Below are 21,688 nucleotides of genomic sequence, written 5' to 3'. Positions count from 1 at the left end.
AACAAGGCAGGTGGCGCAGGAAAGGACCACATGACCCAGCACACCAGAAAGCCTGAGAATGGAACCCCACGTCCAGGAAATCTGTCTCGCTGTCATCTGGGAATTCTACCTCCTTCTGCAATACTCTTGTCCTTTTCAGCCAAGCAATAGCTAATCATCTATAGCTCATCCCTAAATCCTGGGAGATCCTTAGGTACCTTGAAATTTGCCAAAGATCAACTGTAAATTCAGAGTTAAACCCATTTAATGTCACTCAATTACTTCATCATGGTTTCCAAGTGTCATGTCTGTGATCACTGTCATATTATCTGCTAGAATATGACACTGAAAATTAGAACATCCTTATTTCCAGTCATCCGTGAGAACAAAAAATTTACAGCATATCTAAGTATCACTTCCTTAGAATTTTAAGTGGGATTTCAGAAAACTACACACTGACTAGAATTCTGAAACAATCTTGATGCTTTACGTGTTAAGGATATTATTAAACCATTAACAAAATTTCATCCATTGTAAGTTTAGCCAGTCCCAAACCCCCAAAAGTTCTTGATAGTCATGATTGAATGATCTAAGACTTGTGATTAAAGACTGTACACCCTCTCCCTCCAAGCAAGTCCCCTGTGAAGAAAATACCCACTTGTGGGTATCTGAAATAGCTGAGAGTCAATGGATTGAAAAAGAAGATTAAAATAGACTCAGAAGAGGAGAAAAGGGGTTCAGAGAGCCTGGTGAGTTGGGAAGTGAGATGAACGATGAAGATGACCAGGAGAGGAAATATGCAGGACCTGAAGGCAGGATTCAGAGGCACCAAAGGGTGGGAAGCATAGAAACCAAGGAGGGAAGGAGCTGGAGGGTTTACGAAGCAGAGAAAATACAAACCTGCCTTTTGGCTTTTTGCATGTCTAAGCAGAGCCTACTGTTACGTTTCATATTCGGTGAAGTGTAGGAATGGCTAAAGACCACACTTTGGTGTTAGGATAAAATCGGGGTGTTCGGTAAGGTGGCCCAAAACGACGCCCCACAGGCACTCACCGGCCGTTGTCGCGGCCCACGCCCCACACGCGGATGCTCACGATGGGCTGGGAGTGAAGCACGGTGCGGTCCATGGGGTCCACCAGGCTGAGCATGTCGTTCTCCAGGATCAGGTACATGTCCTTTCCCTGGGATTCAATGAGAAAACAAGCTGCCTTCCTCATGCAGGATGTTTGTGGTTATCTAGGGTATGCTGTTTCGATTATCAAAAGAAACCAACTTTTGGATCTACAATGTGTTTTCCTAAGAAAGAAATACTTTTTCTTGACGAAAATATTCATAAATCTCTCGTATATCTTACATACCCAATTTCCCTCTCCATGTCCTCAGAAATGGGTCTAGTTAGCTCTTATTTTTTAATTACTTACATTTCTAAATTTTTACTCCAAGGAAAAAAATGAAAAGCTAGTGGCGGGTTCCCGGAGACATCTGGGATTTCCCCATCTCAATGCCCATCATACTCCTATAAATCCCTTCTCTCCATTCCTTCTCCTTTGGTCAGATCCTAACCACCATGCCAGGATGGCCTGCACAGATCCACAATGATGCCTGCTTCTTCTCAACCTTTGTAGCACTTCCTATCTGTGTGATGTAGGTGGCAAAGAGTAGGAACAGCTTCTGACATTTCTTGATACTAACAAGAGCTAACATATAGATGACCGTTGATTACATCTCAGAGATGATGCTCTGTGCTTAAGATGCTGTGGCTCCTGAAATCCCTACACTCCCCCATGACAGTCAGGTTTGCCATTACCTCCAACTGGCAGGTGGGGAAACTGAGGCTTGAAGGTTAAGTCACTTGCTGAAGGTCTGGCACAACATGTGATGCCTTTTGTTACATGGGTGCGGCTGTAATCCCAATAGAGGGGAGTGCCTGGGTCTCTCATTTCTTGCATTGCTATTAATAGGGCTTTCAGGCTTTGGTGCCCATCTCCCCATATGTCGACTCCTTCAAGGTACGAACACTGGACTACTCAACTTTACTCTCCTTGCAATTCCTCAGGAACAATTTTACGAGATTATTAAACATCTGTCATAGAATTGAAAGACTGTCTGAGCACGAGGGTCAGTGTCAGCCTAGATACTGTGAAGTTGAAACTTAGGAGGTCTAGCTGGGCAAGGAGGAGTATAGCTTCTTAGCAGGTGTTGTGGGTTGAATTGTGCCCCCAAAATATATGTCCAAGTCCTGACTCCTGTGAGTGTGATCATATTTAGAAACAGGGTCCGTGCAGGAAAAAGAGCTAAAACGAGGTCAGGTCGTTCTGGATTAGGTGAGTCCTAATCCAATACAACTGGTATCCTGCTAAGCCTTATAGGGAAATTTGGACACAGGCAAGAGAAGGCCATGTAAAGACAGAGGTAATAGTTCTTCCTGTCACAAGCCAAGGAACGCCACAGACTGACAACCAGCAGAAGCCAGGAGCAAGGCAGGAACAGATTCTCCCACTGAGGCCCCAAGAAGGAACAAAAACCTGCCAACACCTTGATTTTGGACTTTGAGAATTCAGAATAGTGGAAGAATGACTTTGTTATTTTAAGTCACCTGGCTGGAGGTTATTTGTTCTGGCAGCCTTAGGAAACAAAGGTCTTCAAATCACAAAGTGGGACAGATAAATTGCTCTTTGTATAGTTTTTGAGAATGATGTTTTAGGTTCCTATCAAATGTTCTCAGAGTGAGAGTGAGATCTGATACTTCTGCATGGCTGAGATGGGTATGTTACTGCCTCTAGCATACTGGGGAATGGTTAGCTGTGGCCAGTGCCTTCAGCTGAGTTCCAGGATGACCTGAAATCTTCCCAAAGGGCAGGAAAGCCATTTACAGAGAAAGCACAGGCAGAAAACCCAACTTGTTCAGACGATTTTAACTGAGCAGATAGAGGGTTGGGTCTGTGTCTCTGGACACTTCAAGGTCAAAGCTTGTCTAAACCCTGGGCAAAGAGTCAACTCCTAATTACCCAGTTTCTGGATTAACCATAATGGAGGCATAGGTCTTAGGAGAAACTCAGAAACTCAACCTCCCACCCCACACTTACTTAAGGCTGGCCTCCTTACCTCCAACCTTGAATTGAGGGCTACCACAGAGGACCTCAAGAATCGCACAATCACTAAAACCCAGAGAGCTGGGGAACCTAAGAGCTGAGTAGGTCCCAGCTCCCACTGGGGTAAACCAGCCAGCATGCTTTGGGATAACTAAGCACAGCTTGGGAGTTTTGGTGTCTCCTCCTATATTTTGTTCCTTCCCACCACTAACTGAGCCCTCCTAAGGTGACAGATATCTTCCTCATCAGCTAACTCTATTGACAATCTCTGCATTATTGGATAGAGTAAGTGATAACCTTCTGCTTGCAATTTTGAAAAAGAATATTTGGCTGAGTATGGCGTATCCGTGAATGACAACAAATGGTTGATCCTGGTGAATTTATTTTAGCATGCTCGTGTTTTTCCACATATACCCTTGTAGTTTTATCATCATCATACAGAAGTTCCAGGTTGACCACTGGGAAGACTAGCTAATTGGCTTTTGTTACCCTAGCAGCCAATGCCACTGCAGATGTTAACTGAAAAAAAAAAGCCTTGCAAGTCATGACTTCATTTTTAGTCAGCTGTTCAACAAACATATCATGGAGTTACGATGGACATGGTAGGACATACCAAAAAGTCACAGACCATAACCTTAAGCCCTGAGCTATACTTTATATACTATGAACTAGAAATACAACCTGGAGAATTATGGGTTTCAAAGGTCGAGGAAACAGCTGAGAAAAATAAAATTGGTTTAGGGGGCTAACCAGGTGGGAAGGTAGAGCACATTTCCAGGCACGGCTGACCCCGCCCCCCACCTGCCTTCCTAAGATCTCCCTCTGCTGTAAGAATCCCACCAATTAGAGATTCCTTACCATCCTTACAAGCTCCTCTAAAAGGGCAACTACCTGGTGGTATCCATCAGTCACTCACAAACTAGTAGGCCTGAGTATTTGGGTAAGGACAGTAAGTGCTGCTATGAGAGGAAGGTAATGTCAAAACCTCCAAATTATAAAGAGGTTTTCTTGAAAATGAGAAAATTCTTCTTCCTTTCTTCCCCATGCTTGAGATCCAGAAGTGTTGTTGAAACATAGTTCAGCCTGATTTTAAGGTAGACAGAGTCCCACGCTGGGAAGCCTTGGGACTCTATCTCCCATTATGACAGTGCTGCCAGCATAAGATGTGAGCAGAGTTCGAAACATGCCAATCAGAAAGCAAACTTTTGCTACCAATGTTAACAAGGCACAGATGGAGTATATTTATGTGGTAAGCAATATTCCAAGACACTCTCTGATATTCCTGTTCTACCAGCCTCTGAGCACAGCAGGAATACTGCTTCCCACATCTGATGTGATTTTTACACAAATTTGGTATTGTTTACTTATCACTTTCCTTTCTGAAATTATCTCAACTAACGTTTCAGAATGGAACTCTGTTGAATGTGGGAAAGAGTATTTAGGTATCCATACCACAACTCATGTATAATGTTGATTTTCAGACTGTATAATAAGGAAGAGTTTTAGAGTAGGGTAATTTGTCAATATTTAGGGTAGGGGTATCAAAAATATTTTTTGTGCAGCGTGTGTTGGGGGAGAGAGGGAGATCATATTCCCTTTTGAGAATCTAATAAAGTCACAGGTCTTCTTCCCAAAGAAATGCCCTTATGCATTGGTAGGCCCAATTCTGCATGCAAGTATAGGGAGTTTCTGGGCACTTAAAGTCCATCCACGGATCTCCTGGGGATTTGAGGATGCCAGGTTAAGAAGCTGTCATTTAGACAGGGCCCCAGAGCTAGCGTTGCTGGCAAACAAATCACACAGGTGCAACTTGGCTGTATCACCTGCCATTATGGGGAAATAGGCCCAATAAATACCTTTGGACCTCCTCAGTACCACATCCCAGGGAGGGCTGAGGTTTCATAAAATACAACTGGCACGTCAGGAAGGCTGCCATTGATTTACACGTATTACTTACTTCTCCCCAAATGCCGACTGTGTCTCGGATGTCGTTTTTGCAGTAAGAAAGCTGCCTGATGCAGTTGTTAACAGCAACACTACTTTTTCCAGGAGCGAGGTCTTCCTCTGCCATTTCTACCCATCCCAGAGAGCGCACAGCAAAGCACTGGAAGACAAGGCCAGAGAGCATGAAATGACTCATTGGTCACAGGTCAAACTATATCAATTTACACTAAAATTCTCAGGCAATTTCAAGGTATTCTTAAATAGTCTTTAATGCTGCATAATGTCCCATCACCTAATTTAGTTAACAAATCTTATTTTGGAAAATTAAGTTGTGAGTAATTTTTGTTATTTAAAAAAATGCCACAATGAAAATCTTCTTGAGCCTAACCTTTCTTTTGTGTTCAGATTATTTCCTTAGAATAAATTACCAAAAGTAGCATTAAAGGGCTAAAGGGTATAAAGTCTTTTGAGCCTCCCATTACCTATATAAGGCAGTTTTTTATAGTGAGAAACATGACCCATAAAATTTGTTACTTGCAAGAATCCAGTACAAGAAAGGAGGGAGAATAAATTCAGCAGACATTAGACACTTGCATGTAATAACAGTGAAGCAAAATGTATTCTCTAATACCCAGAAAGAGAGGGAAACAGGAAAAAAAACGTAACATGGTAAAAGGTCTCAGTTCCTCTGGTGTTAGTTTTTAGCACCGAATCCTGAAACGTTTGCTCAACGGACAGCCTTGTGGGACACCTTAAAGCAAAAATACCGTGCATCCTTTTATTATTTAGAGATGCTTTATTTGAGATCAGACCACTTGTTTTCCTTTTTAAAGTTGTTATACAATTTTTTTTTTTAATGAAAAAGTATATGCTTATTGTAACAAGTAAAAAATCCAAAGATGTGTAAAGAAAAAACTTATGTGGTATGTGTGAGGGTGATTTAGTTGCAGCACCTGATTTGCTACCGATTGTCAGGGCTGCTGCACTGGATGGAGCAGATAAGGAGACGCGCTTTCCCCCGGAGCCACCAGACCAGCTCTCAAAGGGTACCTTATAAAAGCTGAAGGAGTGACTTTCATATTAAAATGGAAAAGTGCTACAGACTCTCTTAAACTGACCATTTCAACCTAGCCCAACCTTCCCCAATCCAGTCCCCATAACCAGACCTGGCTTCTCCTTCACGAGATGCTAATCACACTTTCTCAGGGGCAAAACCCACCAAAATATCAAAGAAAAGACAGCCCACTGAGGCAACACAGCATGCACGGGGACCCACACATCCTAGAGTGGAAGGGTGGGCAACCAACGAGGGCAAAATGTTATGTTGATGATACATATGGTACCTTTTATAAATAGCCCAATAAGAGAGGGCAGTCCTGGCGACAACTGCTAAAGCTACTCAGGCCCTGTTCCTGGAGACATTTCATCTGCACAGGTGCCTAAGCAGCTGAGAAACCCCACAGGGTGAAGAGGCGGCCCCCAGGCAAAGGCTGGTTCGTGACCAGTTGGGGACTAGCCGCTGCGGCAGCTGTTCTTTCTGTAGTTCTGCTTCCTTAGCCCCAGGGGCTGAGCTGTGATTCTCCAGGTGGATGTGTCAGCCATGCCACCATGCATGTTTTCGTGTTTTATTAAAACCCACAACCCTATGGGCCTTGGTCCCTAAGAACCTGCTGCCACCATTTCTCCACCGAGCCACTGTGTAGATGGCTAACCTCCTTTCCTTGTTGGTTCCCAACATGGCCCCAAGGCATTAAAATCACAATGTTGCAACTTACCCCTCTGCCTGTCATGTCAACCTTGTTGCATACCACCCCCAGTGACTGTCCTCACATCAGAAAAGAAACAAGAACTCTCTTGATTTGGAGAACATGTACATTTTCCTAACCTACTTTAATAGCAGAAAATGGGTGCACATAGTTTTGCTTCACCTGATTCAGGAACGAGGCATTGTTCCAGAGCTCAAAGATATGAACTTATTTAATCCTCACATGAACTCTTGGAGATAGACAGTAAAGAGTTACATACTGTACCCATTTTACAGATGAAGAAACTAAGTGAAGCACAGAGCTAGTAAGCAGTGGACCTAAAATTCAAACCCAGGCAGCCTGGCACCTGGCTCCCACTCTTAAGCACTCTGCTCTAGCGTCTATGAGACTCAACTGGAGGGACTGTCTGTGGGGCTAGGCCTACAGGAAGACTCAAGAGACAGCGATGGCAATATAATTTTGAGCGTAGGTGGCAGAAGATTATTGGCACTGTGATCTTTGGCAAGTAATTTATGAAGTCCCAATTATTTTCATTTGAAAACTTTGGAATACTAGTTACCTCAGAGGGTTGTCATGAAAAGAACTGCACTTAGCATATAGAAAATGCTCAATAAATGCTTTTTGAATGAATGAGTGAACGAATGAGTGACTAGTGCCATAAACATCTTAACTAGAGTCATTTAAGGAAAAGAATAAAAGGAGCAAAAGATTCATAATTAGGGTGACCATGCGTCCATTCCAATTTCCTTAAGATAGGTCTAGATTGTGCTTATTGTTCTTGTGAATTTACTGAGAGCAGTTCTTTTACTCTCGCTCTCCTGGCTTGGACAACAAATTATATGCTCAGCCTAGTCAAAATTCTTACGGGGGGAGGGAAGGGAAGGGCAGGGAAGGAAGGGGAGGAGGAAGGAAAAAAGAAGACAAAAATTGTTGTGAATTCAATCTCTGGCACAGAAACTGAGGCTTTTGGTCTAGTGAGATATTCCCAAGTGGAAATGGTCTTCAGGATCAAGAGAAGCAGCTATTAGGAGAGCATCTTGGGGATCCTGGGGGCGGGGTGAACCCACAGCCACCAGCATTGCTGTGGGGATGGTCGTACACCCTACAAACGAGAAGGCAGGAACACATTTCCCACTGCCTCCAGACCTAGAACCTATGAATAATCAAACGACTATTAACTATAGAGAAGGTAAGAAAAAAATAATTTCTCCCCCCCTTCCCCCACCCCGAGTCGAAGAATACAAATATTTCATTCATAACAACAAACTCAGTAAAAATCAAGAGCATCTGTTTTGGCTAAGAAATGCGTGTCACCCAACACATCACAGTAATTCAAGAACCTTGCTTTGTCATGACAAAAAGAAAAGTCCTGGCTATATTATACTAATGAATTTATCTTAAAATAATTTTTTCTTGGCAATCCCATTACTGTTTTACTTTAGATTCTGATCTGTGAAGCTTTACCACCATTCTTTCTGGGCAAAAGTAAAGGAAACCAATGGATGGAGAACACCAAGTTCCACCACAGCCAGCTGGGCTTCCTCCCATAGGACCGAGCTGCAAACAGTAACCTGCACTGTTTGCTGCTGCCCCTCTGTGGCCTGGAGGGCTTACAACCACCGTCTTGTCAAACTCAGGGAAATGAAGATTCCTGTAATCAGCTCTGGGAATAAAGCATTTCTGAGTATAGGAAATGCTCAAAAATTTAAATTAAATCCCCTGCCTTTTCAAATATTTCTTTCGGAAAGCGAACTTGGCCCAATGGATAGGGCGTCCGCCTACCACATGGGAGGTCCGCAGTTCACACCCGGGGCCTCCTTGACCCGTGTGGAGCTGGCCCATGAGCTGTGCTGATGCAAGCAAGGAGTGCCCTGCCACGCAGGGGTGTCCCCCACGTAGGGGAGCCCCATGCGCAAGGAGTATGCCCCGTAAAGAGAGCCGCCCAGTGCAAAAGAAAGTGCAGCCTGCCCAAGAATGGCACCGCACACATGGAGAGCTGACACAACAAGATGACGAAACAAAAAGAAACAGATTCCTGGTGCCGCTGATAAGGATAGAAGCAGTCACAGAAGAACACACAGTGAATAGACACAGAGTGCAGACAACTGGGGGGGGGGGGGGGAGGGAGAGAAATAAAAAAAATACTTCTTTCAAATTCTGAGGGAAAACCCCCCCAAAACCCAACATTTGACTCTTAACTAAGAGTCAAAAAAAAGAGTAATGGTTCAGAGTATGAACAGTGTCATCAGACAGATCTGGCGTCTGTACCAAATTTGCCACTTACCATCTGGTGACCCTAGGCAAGTCACTTCAGGTCTTTAAGCCCAGAGCATGGTTAGTGCTCTGCAAATGTTAGGGATAGTGACAAAAAGGCAAATGATTCCAGAACCCATAGCAACACAAAATCATAGGTATGAAAAAACTAAAGAAGTACATAGAGAAAAGCTAAAATTTGGTCCATCAGTACAAATTTAATCCTGATTAATACTCATTTATGGGAACTACTTACCATGTATAATCAGCCAAAGGGGTGCTGATGTAAAATGCCAGAAATTGGTTGGTTTTTATAAAGGGTATTTATTTGGGGTAGGAACTTACAGATACTAGGCCATAAAGCATAAGCTACTTCCCTCATCGAAGTCTACTTGGAGCAAGATGGCTGCCGGCATCTGTGAGGGTTCAGGCTTCCTGGGTTCCTATGTTCCTGGGGCTTGCTTTTCTCTGGGTTCAAGGTTCCTTTCTTCCTGGGGCTGGCTTCTCTTTCCTCTGTGTGCTGATTTCCCGGGACTCCAGCTTAAGTCCTCAGCATCAAACTCCAACATCAGAAACCCTCAACTCTGTTCTTTGCCATGCCTTTTTTCTGTGAGTCTCACCCACCAAGGGGTGGGGACTCGACACTCTTATCATAACTCAATCATGCCCAGGTACAGATCAGATTACAAACATAAGCCAATATCTATTTTTAGAATTCATAACCATATCAAACTACTCCACCATGTAAGCCTAATTACCATGCAACACAATAGCAACTGTGCATTCAAGTCAATAAAGCTTCGTTGAGTGCTTATTAGATCCTGGAAACATATAGAGATGAGTCGATGAGTCGAACACAGTCCTTACTCTTGAGAAGTGTGTAAAGGTGTAGACATGTAGAAGAATCTATTCCACAGCAACACAAAATAAGGGTACACAGAGGCTTAAGCATGTATTGTGAGCTCATGGAAGGCTTTTTTTTTTTTTTTTAATTCAGAGAGATGGAGGTACAGACAGCTTCCTGAAGGAGGTAGGATTATTTAAGCTAAGCCTTACAGGACAGGTTCAGTCAAAAAATATTTACTTAAACCTACTATGTGCCAGAAACTGTTCTAAATACTGGAGACCCATCAAAGAACCAACCAGACCAAAAGTTCTGTCCTGAGCAGTATTCTGAAACACTAGGAAGGCACATTCATCAGCTACCACATCAAATATCACATATATGCAAGCACTAACATAGACCAAGACAAGCAAGGTACAGCTGCACGGGAGGCAGAGGGCAGAGTGGTTTAGGGTCCAAGTTTTCAAGTCAAGGAGCTGGGATCAAATCCCAGCTTAGCCATAATGAGTGGTGTGACCTGAGACAAGGCACACAGCCGCAGGGAGCCCAGCCCTCATCTGTTACAGCACAGGTAAGACTATGGACCTCATGGGGCAGGATTAAGTGGGATAGCTCAGGGCAAGTGTCACACACAGGGCCTGGCCCAAAGGGGTGGCTGGCAAGAGGCAGCTGCTCTTTTCTCAAGGCATGTGAGTCTTGCTGAACGCATCAGGATAGGGGAATCTTCCCGATGACAGGCCAAGAGGCAGGTTTCTCAGTCCTGTTTTGTTTTTCCAACTAAAAGGTGTACCTCACTCAGGACACATCTTATGTCATCTGGGAGAGGGATGGTGAGAGCTGGTGGTGGTCACAGAGCCTGAGGAGGAGGTGTGAGAATATGAAGTACTTTAACAAAGTTCTTTGTGGACACCGGATGATTTATTTATCACGGCATCAATTAAGGTACATGTACTGGGGGTAGAGAAAGCTTACCGGCTGGCCTCAGAGTACTTTTCTGAGAAGGGGATAAGGAAAATGTTTAAGTGGCTCTACAAAAGAAACGCTCAGGGATTCAGGGGTAGACAGGAGAGATGGGCATGAAAGGGAAACAGGGAGAGTGTGAGGAGGGGTGCTCAACACGAGATGGAGCTGGAGCTGGAGCTGGCAGGCATGCCTGAAGGACTTGCAGAGGGAAGTCAGGGAAGCGGATGAGGCTCAAGTGACTGAGCTCCCGCCTCCCATGTGGGAGGTCCCTGGTTCGGTTCCCAGTGCCTCATAAAGAAGATAGCGAGCTGGCATGATGGGCAGGTGTGGCAAGATGACACAATAAGAACAAAAGAAGAAAAAGAAGACATAATGAGAGACACAACAAAAGCAAGGAGCGGAGGTTCCTGCTGCCTACTAAAGATGACGAGCAGGAGAGCAAGCCGCTGTTAAGGGCAGGCAATGCGGGCTGATGCAACAAGAGGCACAAGAGGAGAAACATAATGAGAGATACATCACCTTGACAGAGAAAAAGGAAGAGGCAAAGGCTTCAGTGAGGAGAACAAGAATTCAACACAAGAGAAAAACAGGCTCCAGGGAATTGACAGAACTTTTCAGACGACACGCAGACTTCCTTAGAACATGGGTCTGGGATCTATGCCTCTCTTGCTTAGATTCCAAGAGCACGGCGGTCCAGCTGCTGCCTCAGTTCCCTGTGGAGAGAAGCTCTATGGAGACCTTTTATAGCTGTGCCCTTGGGGCCAGGTGGAAAGACAACCACGTGTTCTTATTTTCTGTGCCTGTGCAGAAGGGCCTTTGTAATAATCATTTAGCCCCACAGATAAACAGTGATCTATCCCTTTTATTTCCTGTCGGTGGCCAAAAAAATGTAGCGTTTTGGGAGTATTCGTTGCATTTGAAAGCCTATGTTTTGTGGTGTTTCCCTAAGGAAAATTACCAAGAGTTAATAACAGCCTCCTGGCCCTTTCAATTCTGACAGGTACTAGCGCACTAGAGGCTGAGCATTGGACCTGATTTCTACCCAGAGGACAGGTTTTGACTGTCCAGGTTTCTCTGAGAAATAATGCAGGCAGTAAGCTAAGGGTGTGACAAAACCACTTTCACAGAGCCCATTCTAAAAATGAGCAGGCTCTTCCAGGCTCAAAATGTCTTCCTCGACTTTGCCTCCTAATAGAGAAGATCTGCAGTAAATCAGTCTGTGGTCGTGAAATGTAGGAGCACGGCTCACTGTCATTATGTAACCAGTTTTACATTAGATTAGGCTTTATTTGTTATGGTTTTTCTTTTATAAGACTGGAATGCCTTCCAAATCCAGTATCTCCATGGGTTCTTCTGCCCGAGAGGTGCCTGGGGATTCTCAGGAGTGGAGCCTGACCTACTTCTCCATCACGATGAAGGAAGGAATCAAGGCTGATTAATTATTCAGCATGACAATGACCTTGGGGGCCAGGGAGGACCCAGACAGCCTTTCCACACCGACCCCAAGGAACGCTCATGTGTTGCTGCTGCTTTGCCTGACTGCCTGCAATGTGGAGAGCAGTCAGGCAGAGAACAGATGACCAGTCCTTGGGGGCCCTGGACCACTAGCACCATTTACTTAACTTTCCCCCTCACTATTTATTGCTTAGAGCAACACAATCCTATGGAGAAGTATATCCAGTGTTAACGTCCCATGAGACCTTCCACAATAAGGCCAGTCTATTTTCTGTATGATTTTTCTGTAAACCTACAATAGCATAAAAAGGAAAAAAAAAGCTAACATTCATGTGGTGCTTATAATGTGTCAGGCACTCGAGACCAATTTGTAATTGAAATATTTCCTACAAAAGCCATCTCCTTGCCTGCTGGCTCGCCCTGCAACTGTCGTGCCTGGTCTCGGAGGGTGGTTCCCAGCCTGGGTCACCTGTCTCGCCCCACAGTGCTCAGCCATTCGGCTCTGCGCCTAGGAAACGCTTTGGAAAGCTGCAAGGTCGGCGAGCAGGAATACTAACCGCCTGCGTTTGAGCAATGCCTCAGGCATGCTCAATTATAGACAAGCACCGCTAATACAAAGGAGAGGGAAGACACAGCGCCATTAAGAAGCTCTGTTTGCCTTGTCTCGTGCGCAACGTGAAGCCGTCAGGTTTCCTAGATGTAAAGCTCTGCTGGTGTTAAATCCTTAAATGAAAATCTAGGGATTCTTTCCAGGCAGATGTGTCTTTATTTCTCCCCGCTCTGTGCCATTCCCAAGTCAGCTCCTGCCCTGCCATGCCTATTCCTAAACTCACCCCTCTGCTATATAAAAAGTGCTTGCAGACTCTCCACAGTGCGAGGTTGAAAAAAGTGATCCTTTCGGGATTTATACAAACCGAGGTTTGAAACACAGAAGAGTAGACTGAGATGTGATTCTGTATCTATTTGAAATATTTAAGTCTCAGTGGAGAATCTTTACTCTCTCACTTGTACTGGGGGAACAAAACACTTCTTCATTCCTTCTCACTGGGGGATCTATTCAGTAAAGCCAGGGCTGTCCACCTTGGCAGCCTGCAGTGGCTTGGGCTCCTTCCCGTCCTGCATGCACAGCTGGAAGGTTTAGGGGGGATGGGAGTCACCAAGCACAGTGGCCTGAGGCGACACTGGAGAGGCCTGGATGGCTGCTTTTCATTTAAGACACATACCTTTGTGCAGCACTGAAATTGTGATGTCAACGTGTCTTAAACATAGTTTCTAGGTATTCACCATTATCTTAAAACAACATTCTCATGAGTACTTGAGTGAGGGGATTTCAGAGTTAGAATGAGGAGGGAGAGAATTCACATTTATTGAACTCCTACTTCGTAACAGGTGCTTTATTAGGAGTTATCTAATTTACTGCTCACAACCACGTGCAAGAGAAATCCACCTAACAGACTCTTAAAGGGATGCTGGCAAACTTCTCAACAATTCATAAAAACACTAAAAAATAAACAAGAAAAACCCACAAAAAACCACACAAAAAAACTTGGGGGTGTTGTGACAGTCACACTTAATCCTAATGTCTGTGGTGCAGTGGTGAGGTGAGGGCGGGGGAGATGGAGAGGTGGCAAACAGGAGAGTTACACATGCATTTATTAAGAGTCTGTGCCTGTGTATGGGTATCTGTGTATGTGTATAAATATATTATAGCCATATCCAAGGCACTTAGCCAGACACTTCCTTTCACATATCTTACTTAATTTGTAGGACAGCATGAAGTAAATATTATTTCCATTTTCCAGATGAGCAAACTGAGGCACAGGGTGGTGTTATAAACTTGAGGTGACCAGTTAGCCAATGGTGGTGCTGGCCTTCAAACCCAAGCAGTTTATGTCCTGACAATTCCTGTCACTGTGGCATACTACCTCCTACGAGGGGCAACATGCCAGTTTTCCTGAAGGAGAACCTTCCTGAAAGAGAGAGGCTGGCACACCCCACCCTACACCTGAGAATCTCAGAGAGGACCCAACAAACCCTCGCGTGACCCACACAGGTGTGGGACCCACACACTCTGAGGCCCAATAGAGCGGGCTGACACCAGAGATCGGGGGTCGTGCCCCCATTCTACGGAGGCCCCAGAGAATCCAAGGCCAGGGGCACACAAAAGGAAAAGAAAATGCCCCCTGAACAGGGAATAAGCATTCAAAGCACCCCCTCCCCCCCAAGTCTAGATTCAGAGCTTCAGGGTGGTCCTGAGACTTCCCAAAGGTATTATCAGGGCCTGTTGGGGGAGCCTCCACCACAGGATCTTGCCTTTCAGAGCATTAAGGAACCGTTTCCTCAGCCCGAGGGGGCTTGGCGGCCCTTGCACACCCTGCCCACCAGGGGGCGCCATCGCCGTTCTCGTTAAGCATCTGGTATCACATCCCCAGAGGTAGGAAGTCTTCAGGCAGGCAAAGGAAATACAACCCCCTGCCTCCTCCCTCCTCCCTCCAGCCATAGCACTGCTTTTCACAACCTGCTCTGGGGAGGCCTGGGATTGTCAGGCTCAGAGAGAGGCTGCGGAAGGCGCTGAGGGAAACTGAGAGTGGGACAGAGCAGCCCTACTCCGTTCGTTTGTACATACTGGGGTCCATTTACAATTTCCAGTGCACAAAAGGGTTTCTTCTGTTAAAGAAACACTAGTGCTCTGTATTAATGACAAATCGTTCACAATGCCTGGTCCACAATGACTCTTGCTCATCTGCTTAGAGGGCTGAATCATCATTGCATCATGAGCTATTTATACAAATTTAAAAATAAAAACCAGAACGTCAACTTATTAATTTACAGATGGAAAAGCAAGTAATCATCCTGGCTGGATGCTTGGGTTGGCTGAGAGGATTTGCTCTTTGGAGGGAATCCACTCTAATTTTTAATCACCAGCACATTACAAGCTGATGAACAAAGAAACGGAGATGTTCTACTTCTTACTGGCAGGGATCCTCCAGAAGCCCCGCTTCTCCAGAAGAAGATTCTGTGCTCATGCCAAAGCTGACCTGGGTGGTGATCCAGTTTGTAAATTGGTAATTGTATTAGCTATTTCCTGCCCAGGAACCAGACTGGAATTATGTGACATTTTATCAATGGAAAAAGTTGAGCAGATGTGTGTTTAACCAAGAGATTTAGCCTAATGTTTCCAGAATGTCTACTTGACAAATTATGTGTACGTGCACATTAAAAAAAAAATACTCATAAATTTTATTTATTTAATGTCTGAGTTCTCAGTCAGACTTGAAAACACTTTTAAACAAGTCTTTGGCAACCTCCAAATTATTCTTGTTGACCTTGATATCCCTGTGGCCATAATCTTGAGACTAGAAGGGCATGTAAAAAAATCGTCTTTATGTACGTGCACATTTAAACATCGGCATGCAGGCCTATCACATCAGACATCTTCACATATAATCATCACCATCCTACTAGCAGTGATTATTTACTGGGGGCTTAATATGTACTGAATATTTTATATGGAAAAATAAGAGCCTGGATGTAGGTGGTAAGGCAAGAAGAAGAGCACTGACATTTTGTTATATAAACGGGTCAAGGATGGCCCCTGTGTGTAGGCCTCTTATGGTTCCCATGTTTACTTCTTCACAGAGGCTAGGACCATTAGCCTATAAGCCCGCCGGTACCCAACTCAAAATTTTTACACATCTGTTTTAAATATAGCCTAGATAAACAATTTTAGCCATTCAGAGCCTGCCTACTTTGCATCCTTTGCAAAACTGCACCCAATATCTGCTAATCATTGATCAGCTATAAAAGACCCCCAAACCACTGCTGCCTTTGGAGCTCTGTGACCCAGAGACTCCCCACCTAGGTGCTCAGCGACAGCACCTGGACATACAAGTCCCTTTTCTCCTCCAGGAACTCCCTGGACCTATTCCCCCTCTGGGTGTGGCATCCCGACACTGTCTCTGGCAAGTCTCCTCCTGGGAGGGACTTTACCTCTCATACAACCCTGTCCAACTGCCACCTGAATAAAACCTGTTATGTGCCTGCCATCTTGTGGTCCTGTCTTTTCCTTGACCCACCCCCAGAGATCAGTTTCCAAATGAGTCTCACATGTTCGTTGACCCAGTCCTCATGACAACCCTACTAATTAAGTAGATGCTGTATTTCTCACTTTACAAAGGGGAAATGAGGGTCAGGGAACTTCAGTGGCTACCCAAAGTCACACAGTAAATAAATGGGTTTAATCCTCAGGGTAGATTATTATCTTGCTTTTATAGAAGAGGATACCAGCTTGGTGGAGTTCAGTCAAGTGTCACAGCTGTAGAACACAGAGCGTTTGCTCTACTTTGGTTATTCTATAACAGGAGCACTTCATCCAAGAGGCTCCCTCAGACCAAGCCTGCTCTGTGGGCTCCCTTTGCTCACCACTCACCCTGACTCGGCATTCATCACCACCAAAACGCCTGGGCTGTAAGGGCCGACCCATCAGAGCGGATTCTCTGGATACTGAGCAGACTCACTGAGCCTTTCAAGAGTATCAGCTGGACAATTCAAAGTCACCCCAGCAATAAGGGACAAGTAAAGAAATCAACAGCATTTTTGATAACTATTCAAAGTTTCTCCAAAAAATGATTTCTTATATAAAGTGAAGTGGTGGCTCTCTTATGAAGGGGTGGAGTGGGAGGGTAGAAAAGGAATTCTTTAAACCTGACCCCAGCAACTCCAACTTAAGGCACCTGTTAACCAACCCACCCACCCCGGTCAAACTCCCAACCACGGTCCCTCCCTGAGAGCCCTATCCTGGGGCAGCCTAAGGCCCAGAAGGACACCCCGAAGTCACCAAGAAGCATCTCTGACGAGAACCACGAGCTGACAGTGACCACGGGAACTTGTCCTGGTGGGACAGTGAACATGTTATACACCAGGAAACTCAACTAACTGCTGCTGGAGACACCTGAGTGCCAACTGAAGCCGAGTTTGTGGCAGTAAGCACTGGAACCACATCCCACTCTCTCAGAATTTGAGTAAAAGCCCATGGAGCCCAAGCCAAGAAGTGAGACTGGCAGAATCCTGCTTCTATTCTTGCTGATAAGCAGCAGATGTCTCCACTACTGAGAAACCATTCTTACTCCCTGAAAGTGTGAGTGGCATTTTAGTTTTCTCCTGCAGGAGTCTTGGAAAAGCTTGAGAGGCAAGTTCTAAGGTCCACATGGCTGATGGATTACATTTCTGCTCCTGCAGAGTTGAGAAACATTATTTGCAGAGTAAGCATAGAGTAAAAACCATGATAAAGAGCCAAGTTCTGAATGTTAAGCAGGACTTTTTTTTCTGCTGGGAAAAGCTCTTGCAAGGCCACGTGAGCTCTGGGGAAGATGCCACTCCAAAGAAAAGAGCGGAGAAGGCCTGAAGTTAGGAGACAGACTGCAGCTTTGGACAGAAGGCCGAGGAAATGGGGGAGCAGAGAATGGACAGAGCTGGGATGCTGTGGGCAGTTGCATAGTCCAATTGCAATGAGAAGAACAAGTCTTATGGAAAATGTAATCCTGTAATAAACAAGAACATTATTCTTAACAATAGTTTGCCATAAGGCATGTTGCATAGGCAGTACCAGAAACAATTCTGAATTTGATCCTGAATTGTATTCCCCCAAAAGATAAGCTGAAGTCCTAGCTTGAGTACCTTAGACTATGATTTTATTTGGAAAGAGGAACATTACAGATGTAATTAGTTAAGATGAGGTCATCTTGGAGTAGGGTGGGCCCTTAATCTGACCAGTGTCTTACAAGAGAAGAAGGGGGAAGCAGATGTGGCTCAAGCAGTTGGGCTCCTGTCTACCAAATGGGAGGTCCTGGGTTTGATTCCTGGGTCCTCCTGGTGAAGGCGAGCTGGCCCTCATGGCGAGCTGGCCCATGTGGAAAGCTGACGCAATAAGATGACGCAACAAAAAGGAAACACAGAGGAAAGACAATGAGAGACACAACAAACCAGGGAGCTGAGGTGGCTCAAGTGATTTGAGTGCCTCTCTCCCACATTGGAAGGTCCTGGGATCTGTTCTCAGTGCCTTCTAAAGACAAGAAGAGAAGACAAGCAGACACAGAAGAACGTGCAGCCAACGGACATGGAGAGCAGACAGTGAGAGCAAGCAGCAAAGGGGGGGATTAAGTAAATAAATCTTTAAAAAAAGAGAGAGAGAAGGAGACACAGAGGGCAGATGGCCACCTGCAGACAGAGGCAGAGGCTCAAGTTGGGTAGCCACCAGCCCTGGACTGTGCCGAGCACCGCCAGAAGTGAGGAAGGGGCAAGGAGGATCAGTACCTAGCGCTCCAGAGCATGGCTAGGCCAACACCTGGCATTCAGACTTCGGCCTCCAGAACAGAGAGAGAATAAAGTCTTGTTTTAAGCCACATAGTCTGTGGTGGTTTGTTAGAGAAGCTTAGAAAACAAATATACATTTTAATGTGTCCTAGCAGATGCCTCCACTAAGGCTGATCCCACTTGGGTCTTGAGTAAAGTCCTTCCTCTGAACAGCTCCCGCTCTGAGGGGGGCAGGGGGCAGCAGTGGCGGCTAGTGACTCCTAAGAGTACGACTGATCCTTTGTGCAGTACTAGGGACCATGCAACACTGGGTGACCTTCAGGATGTCATCTGCTTTACCGAGGCCTCCTCCTCCTCCTTAGGTGGCAAATGGGACAGTGGAAGTGAGGCGGGAGGAAGAAGGGGCTTTGGGGCTAAAAGATTTCTCAGGGTATTTCCAACTGTGAATTGCTCAGACATTTTATCTTGTCCTTGTGCACTTCAGTCACTCGCCTCCAGGCTGGGCTCTTGGTGCCAGCTCGTGCTCACCTCAAGCTCTGGTACCTCCCTTCCCCATATCTGCCTGGTTCCCCTCCCTCCCCTACTCAGTAATACCTTCTCAGGAGGCCTTTCCCAACTCTTCCAAAATGGCAGTCCCTCCCAGGTACATTAACCTTTCTGCTTTTAGTTTTCTCCATAGTGAGTATTTTCATTTAACACCTAATTGTATATATTCTGCGCTGTGTTCTGCTGTTTCTTTCTCTCCCCACCTGGAATGTAAATCCCATAAAAGCAGGGATTCGGTCTCTTCTGATGACTGTAGTGATTGTTGTAAGGATTAAATGAGTTAACATGCGTAAAGCCAGGCTCAGACTGGCATCTGGAAATTGATGAAGTTAGCTATGCTGATGATCATCGTCAGGATGAATTTTTTTACTTTTGATTTGTAAGAACGGTTTATTGTACTACTCATCAAGAAATGCGAAGTCTGCAGCTTCCCACAAAGAGTCTGAAACAAACTCAGTGAGCTCATAAAGTGCAGAGACCTACAAAGACTTCAATTAAAAGCACTGCTGTTACCAGCCCTAAAGAGAGCACTTACCATGTTCTGGTTCAAGCAGCTACCCCTGGAATTCTACGCTGCACTCACATGGGAGAGTCGTTTAACCACGGCACAGGCGCCCAGCACACCGCTCTGGGACTCCTGAACCCGACCACCTCATTTCACAAATGAGTAACCCCAAGTCCCAAGAGCATTACACAGAGTTGCCGCTAACAAGGACTATGTGCCTTGAGTGGGACGGCTCGGGCACAATGGGGCCTCACGAGAGCAAAAGTAACTACAAAAACTTACTGAAATGGTCCCTGACCAGCTGGCATTTACCTTGTAAAGCAAAGATGACGTAAACACAAATAAAACTCGTGTTTATTCTTTCCAAGATATTTATGGTAATTCACGAAGAAGGAAGAACTTTGGGCAGTCATTCAGTGTTAAATCAGATACGCTTTCCTGAGGGTGGGCAAGCAGATACACAGAGCTGATACATTAAAAGGGAAAACATGCTCAGTAAGACTACAATGAAGGTTAAATACCTAACCTCAGGTGAGAAGGTGTCCGAGGAATAACGTATATCAGAAGACAGAGAGACAGACTGAAGCCTTGTGGTTGCTCCTCCCAAGAAGGCCTAAAGCAGATGCTGCCCCTGGCACGCCTGTTTGTAATTCTGTTTTACCCTGTGTCGACTCCAGGAAAGCTGAATGGGGGAACTTGGAGGAAGTCCACAAGCTCCAGAAACTAAAAACTATTCTTAAGAGCAGGCATGACTAACCAACCCTGATGATCACACAAAATAACCAGGGAGGAGGGACCCAGAGAATGTTGCAAAGCAATGGATTCCCAGAATTTCAAGAGAAGTAACTGCAGATTTGATCCTGTCGCAAAGCCTTGTGACAATAAGATGGCAGTGAGGCATCCCGAGGTACCAGTTAACTGACGCATGATTTCACAAGGACTTGCAGGCAGGGGGCGGAGAGGAGAAGCGCTGGGTGAGGAGTAAGTGGTGGGGAAGGGGCAGAAGGAAGGAGGGTGAACTAGGTATTACACCGTATACACAGCAGTCCAACCGTGGTACCGTGTCCGTGGTCTCTGCCACGCTGCCGACTTCCGCACGTTCCCTGGAAAGGGCTCCCCAACAGGGATCAAGTCAGAGCAGCTCCTGCAGTGGAGCCTGCAGCTAATACTGTCACCTCTGCGGCAACTGGGACTCTGTCCCTGAATAGACCTGGCTTCGGTCTAGTGATTTGAGGCCTTGGCACAGAGATTACTTGTCCAAGGAGAAGCCTCATTCCCAAACTCATTTCCTACTTTTTTTTTTTTTTTGAGATACCAGGACTGGCGATTGAACTGAGACCTTGTATGTGGGTAGCCAGTGTTCAACCGCTGACACATTGGCTCCCTCTGTTGGCTCCCTCATCTGTGTGCTCATTTTCTTTAGGAGGCACCAGGAACCAAACACAGGACCTCCAACGTGGGTGGCGGGCGCTCAACTGCTTGAGCCACATCCGCTCCCTCCCTTTTTCTCTGAACACCCAATTGCATATACTCATCAGTGCTTTGCTGTTCTTTGTGTTAATCCCAGCTCCCCAACTAGTTTCTGAACCTTGTCTTTAAGAGCTGAACTCAAAGACTGAGAGATAAAGCCGGCCCAGGGAAAGTGACTTGTCCCAGGTCTCATGCTCTATTAGTGGCAGATCGGGGTAAGCCATGGGGTCTCTGTCTACCACTTCCTATGGTCTCCACAAGTCACTTGGGGTTAGAGACCCCATAAGTATTTCTTTTCATACTGCCCACAATGCCAAGCATATAGCTGGCACTTACTATCTGTTCATTTTTCCTTCTAATGAGAAGATACAGAGGGTCCAGAAAAAAATCACCCCAAATAATTAAAGTGAATTTATAGAGGTACAGAGAGTGGGGATCATTTTTCTTTAAGAAGAAAGAAAAGAGGAAAAGCATCTGAATGAGTGAGGGAAAAGAGCAGCCAATAGGGGTTCTTCTACATAGGTTATTAAGGAAATGGTAGGGGAATAAGGAGAATTTG

The 21,688-nt window shown here is 45.3% G+C and overlaps 1 protein-coding gene across 21 annotated transcripts in view; it reads right to left on the bottom strand.

Annotated features, from left to right (window-relative positions):
* Window positions 1-21,688, bottom strand: part of APBB2 (amyloid beta precursor protein binding family B member 2) — a 394,104-nt gene that overhangs the window by 75,864 nt on the left and 296,552 nt on the right. For all 21 annotated transcript variants that reach the window (XM_004448704.4, XM_012529782.3, XM_004448702.4 and 18 more), the window contains 2 exons: window positions 5,029-5,175; window positions 1,033-1,160 (listed from right to left, as the gene is read on the bottom strand). In XM_004448704.4, coding sequence (XP_004448761.2) covers window positions 1,033-1,160; window positions 5,029-5,175 — 275 coding nt within the window. The remainder of the gene's footprint in view (window positions 1-1,032; window positions 1,161-5,028; window positions 5,176-21,688) is intronic.

Source organism: Dasypus novemcinctus, chromosome 1, assembly GCF_030445035.2.
Source record: "Dasypus novemcinctus isolate mDasNov1 chromosome 1, mDasNov1.1.hap2, whole genome shotgun sequence".
Taxonomy (NCBI): Eukaryota; Metazoa; Chordata; class Mammalia; order Cingulata; family Dasypodidae; genus Dasypus; species Dasypus novemcinctus.
The sequence above is the reverse complement of the archived record's forward strand: the minus strand, read 5'-3'. Positions and strand labels throughout refer to the sequence as shown.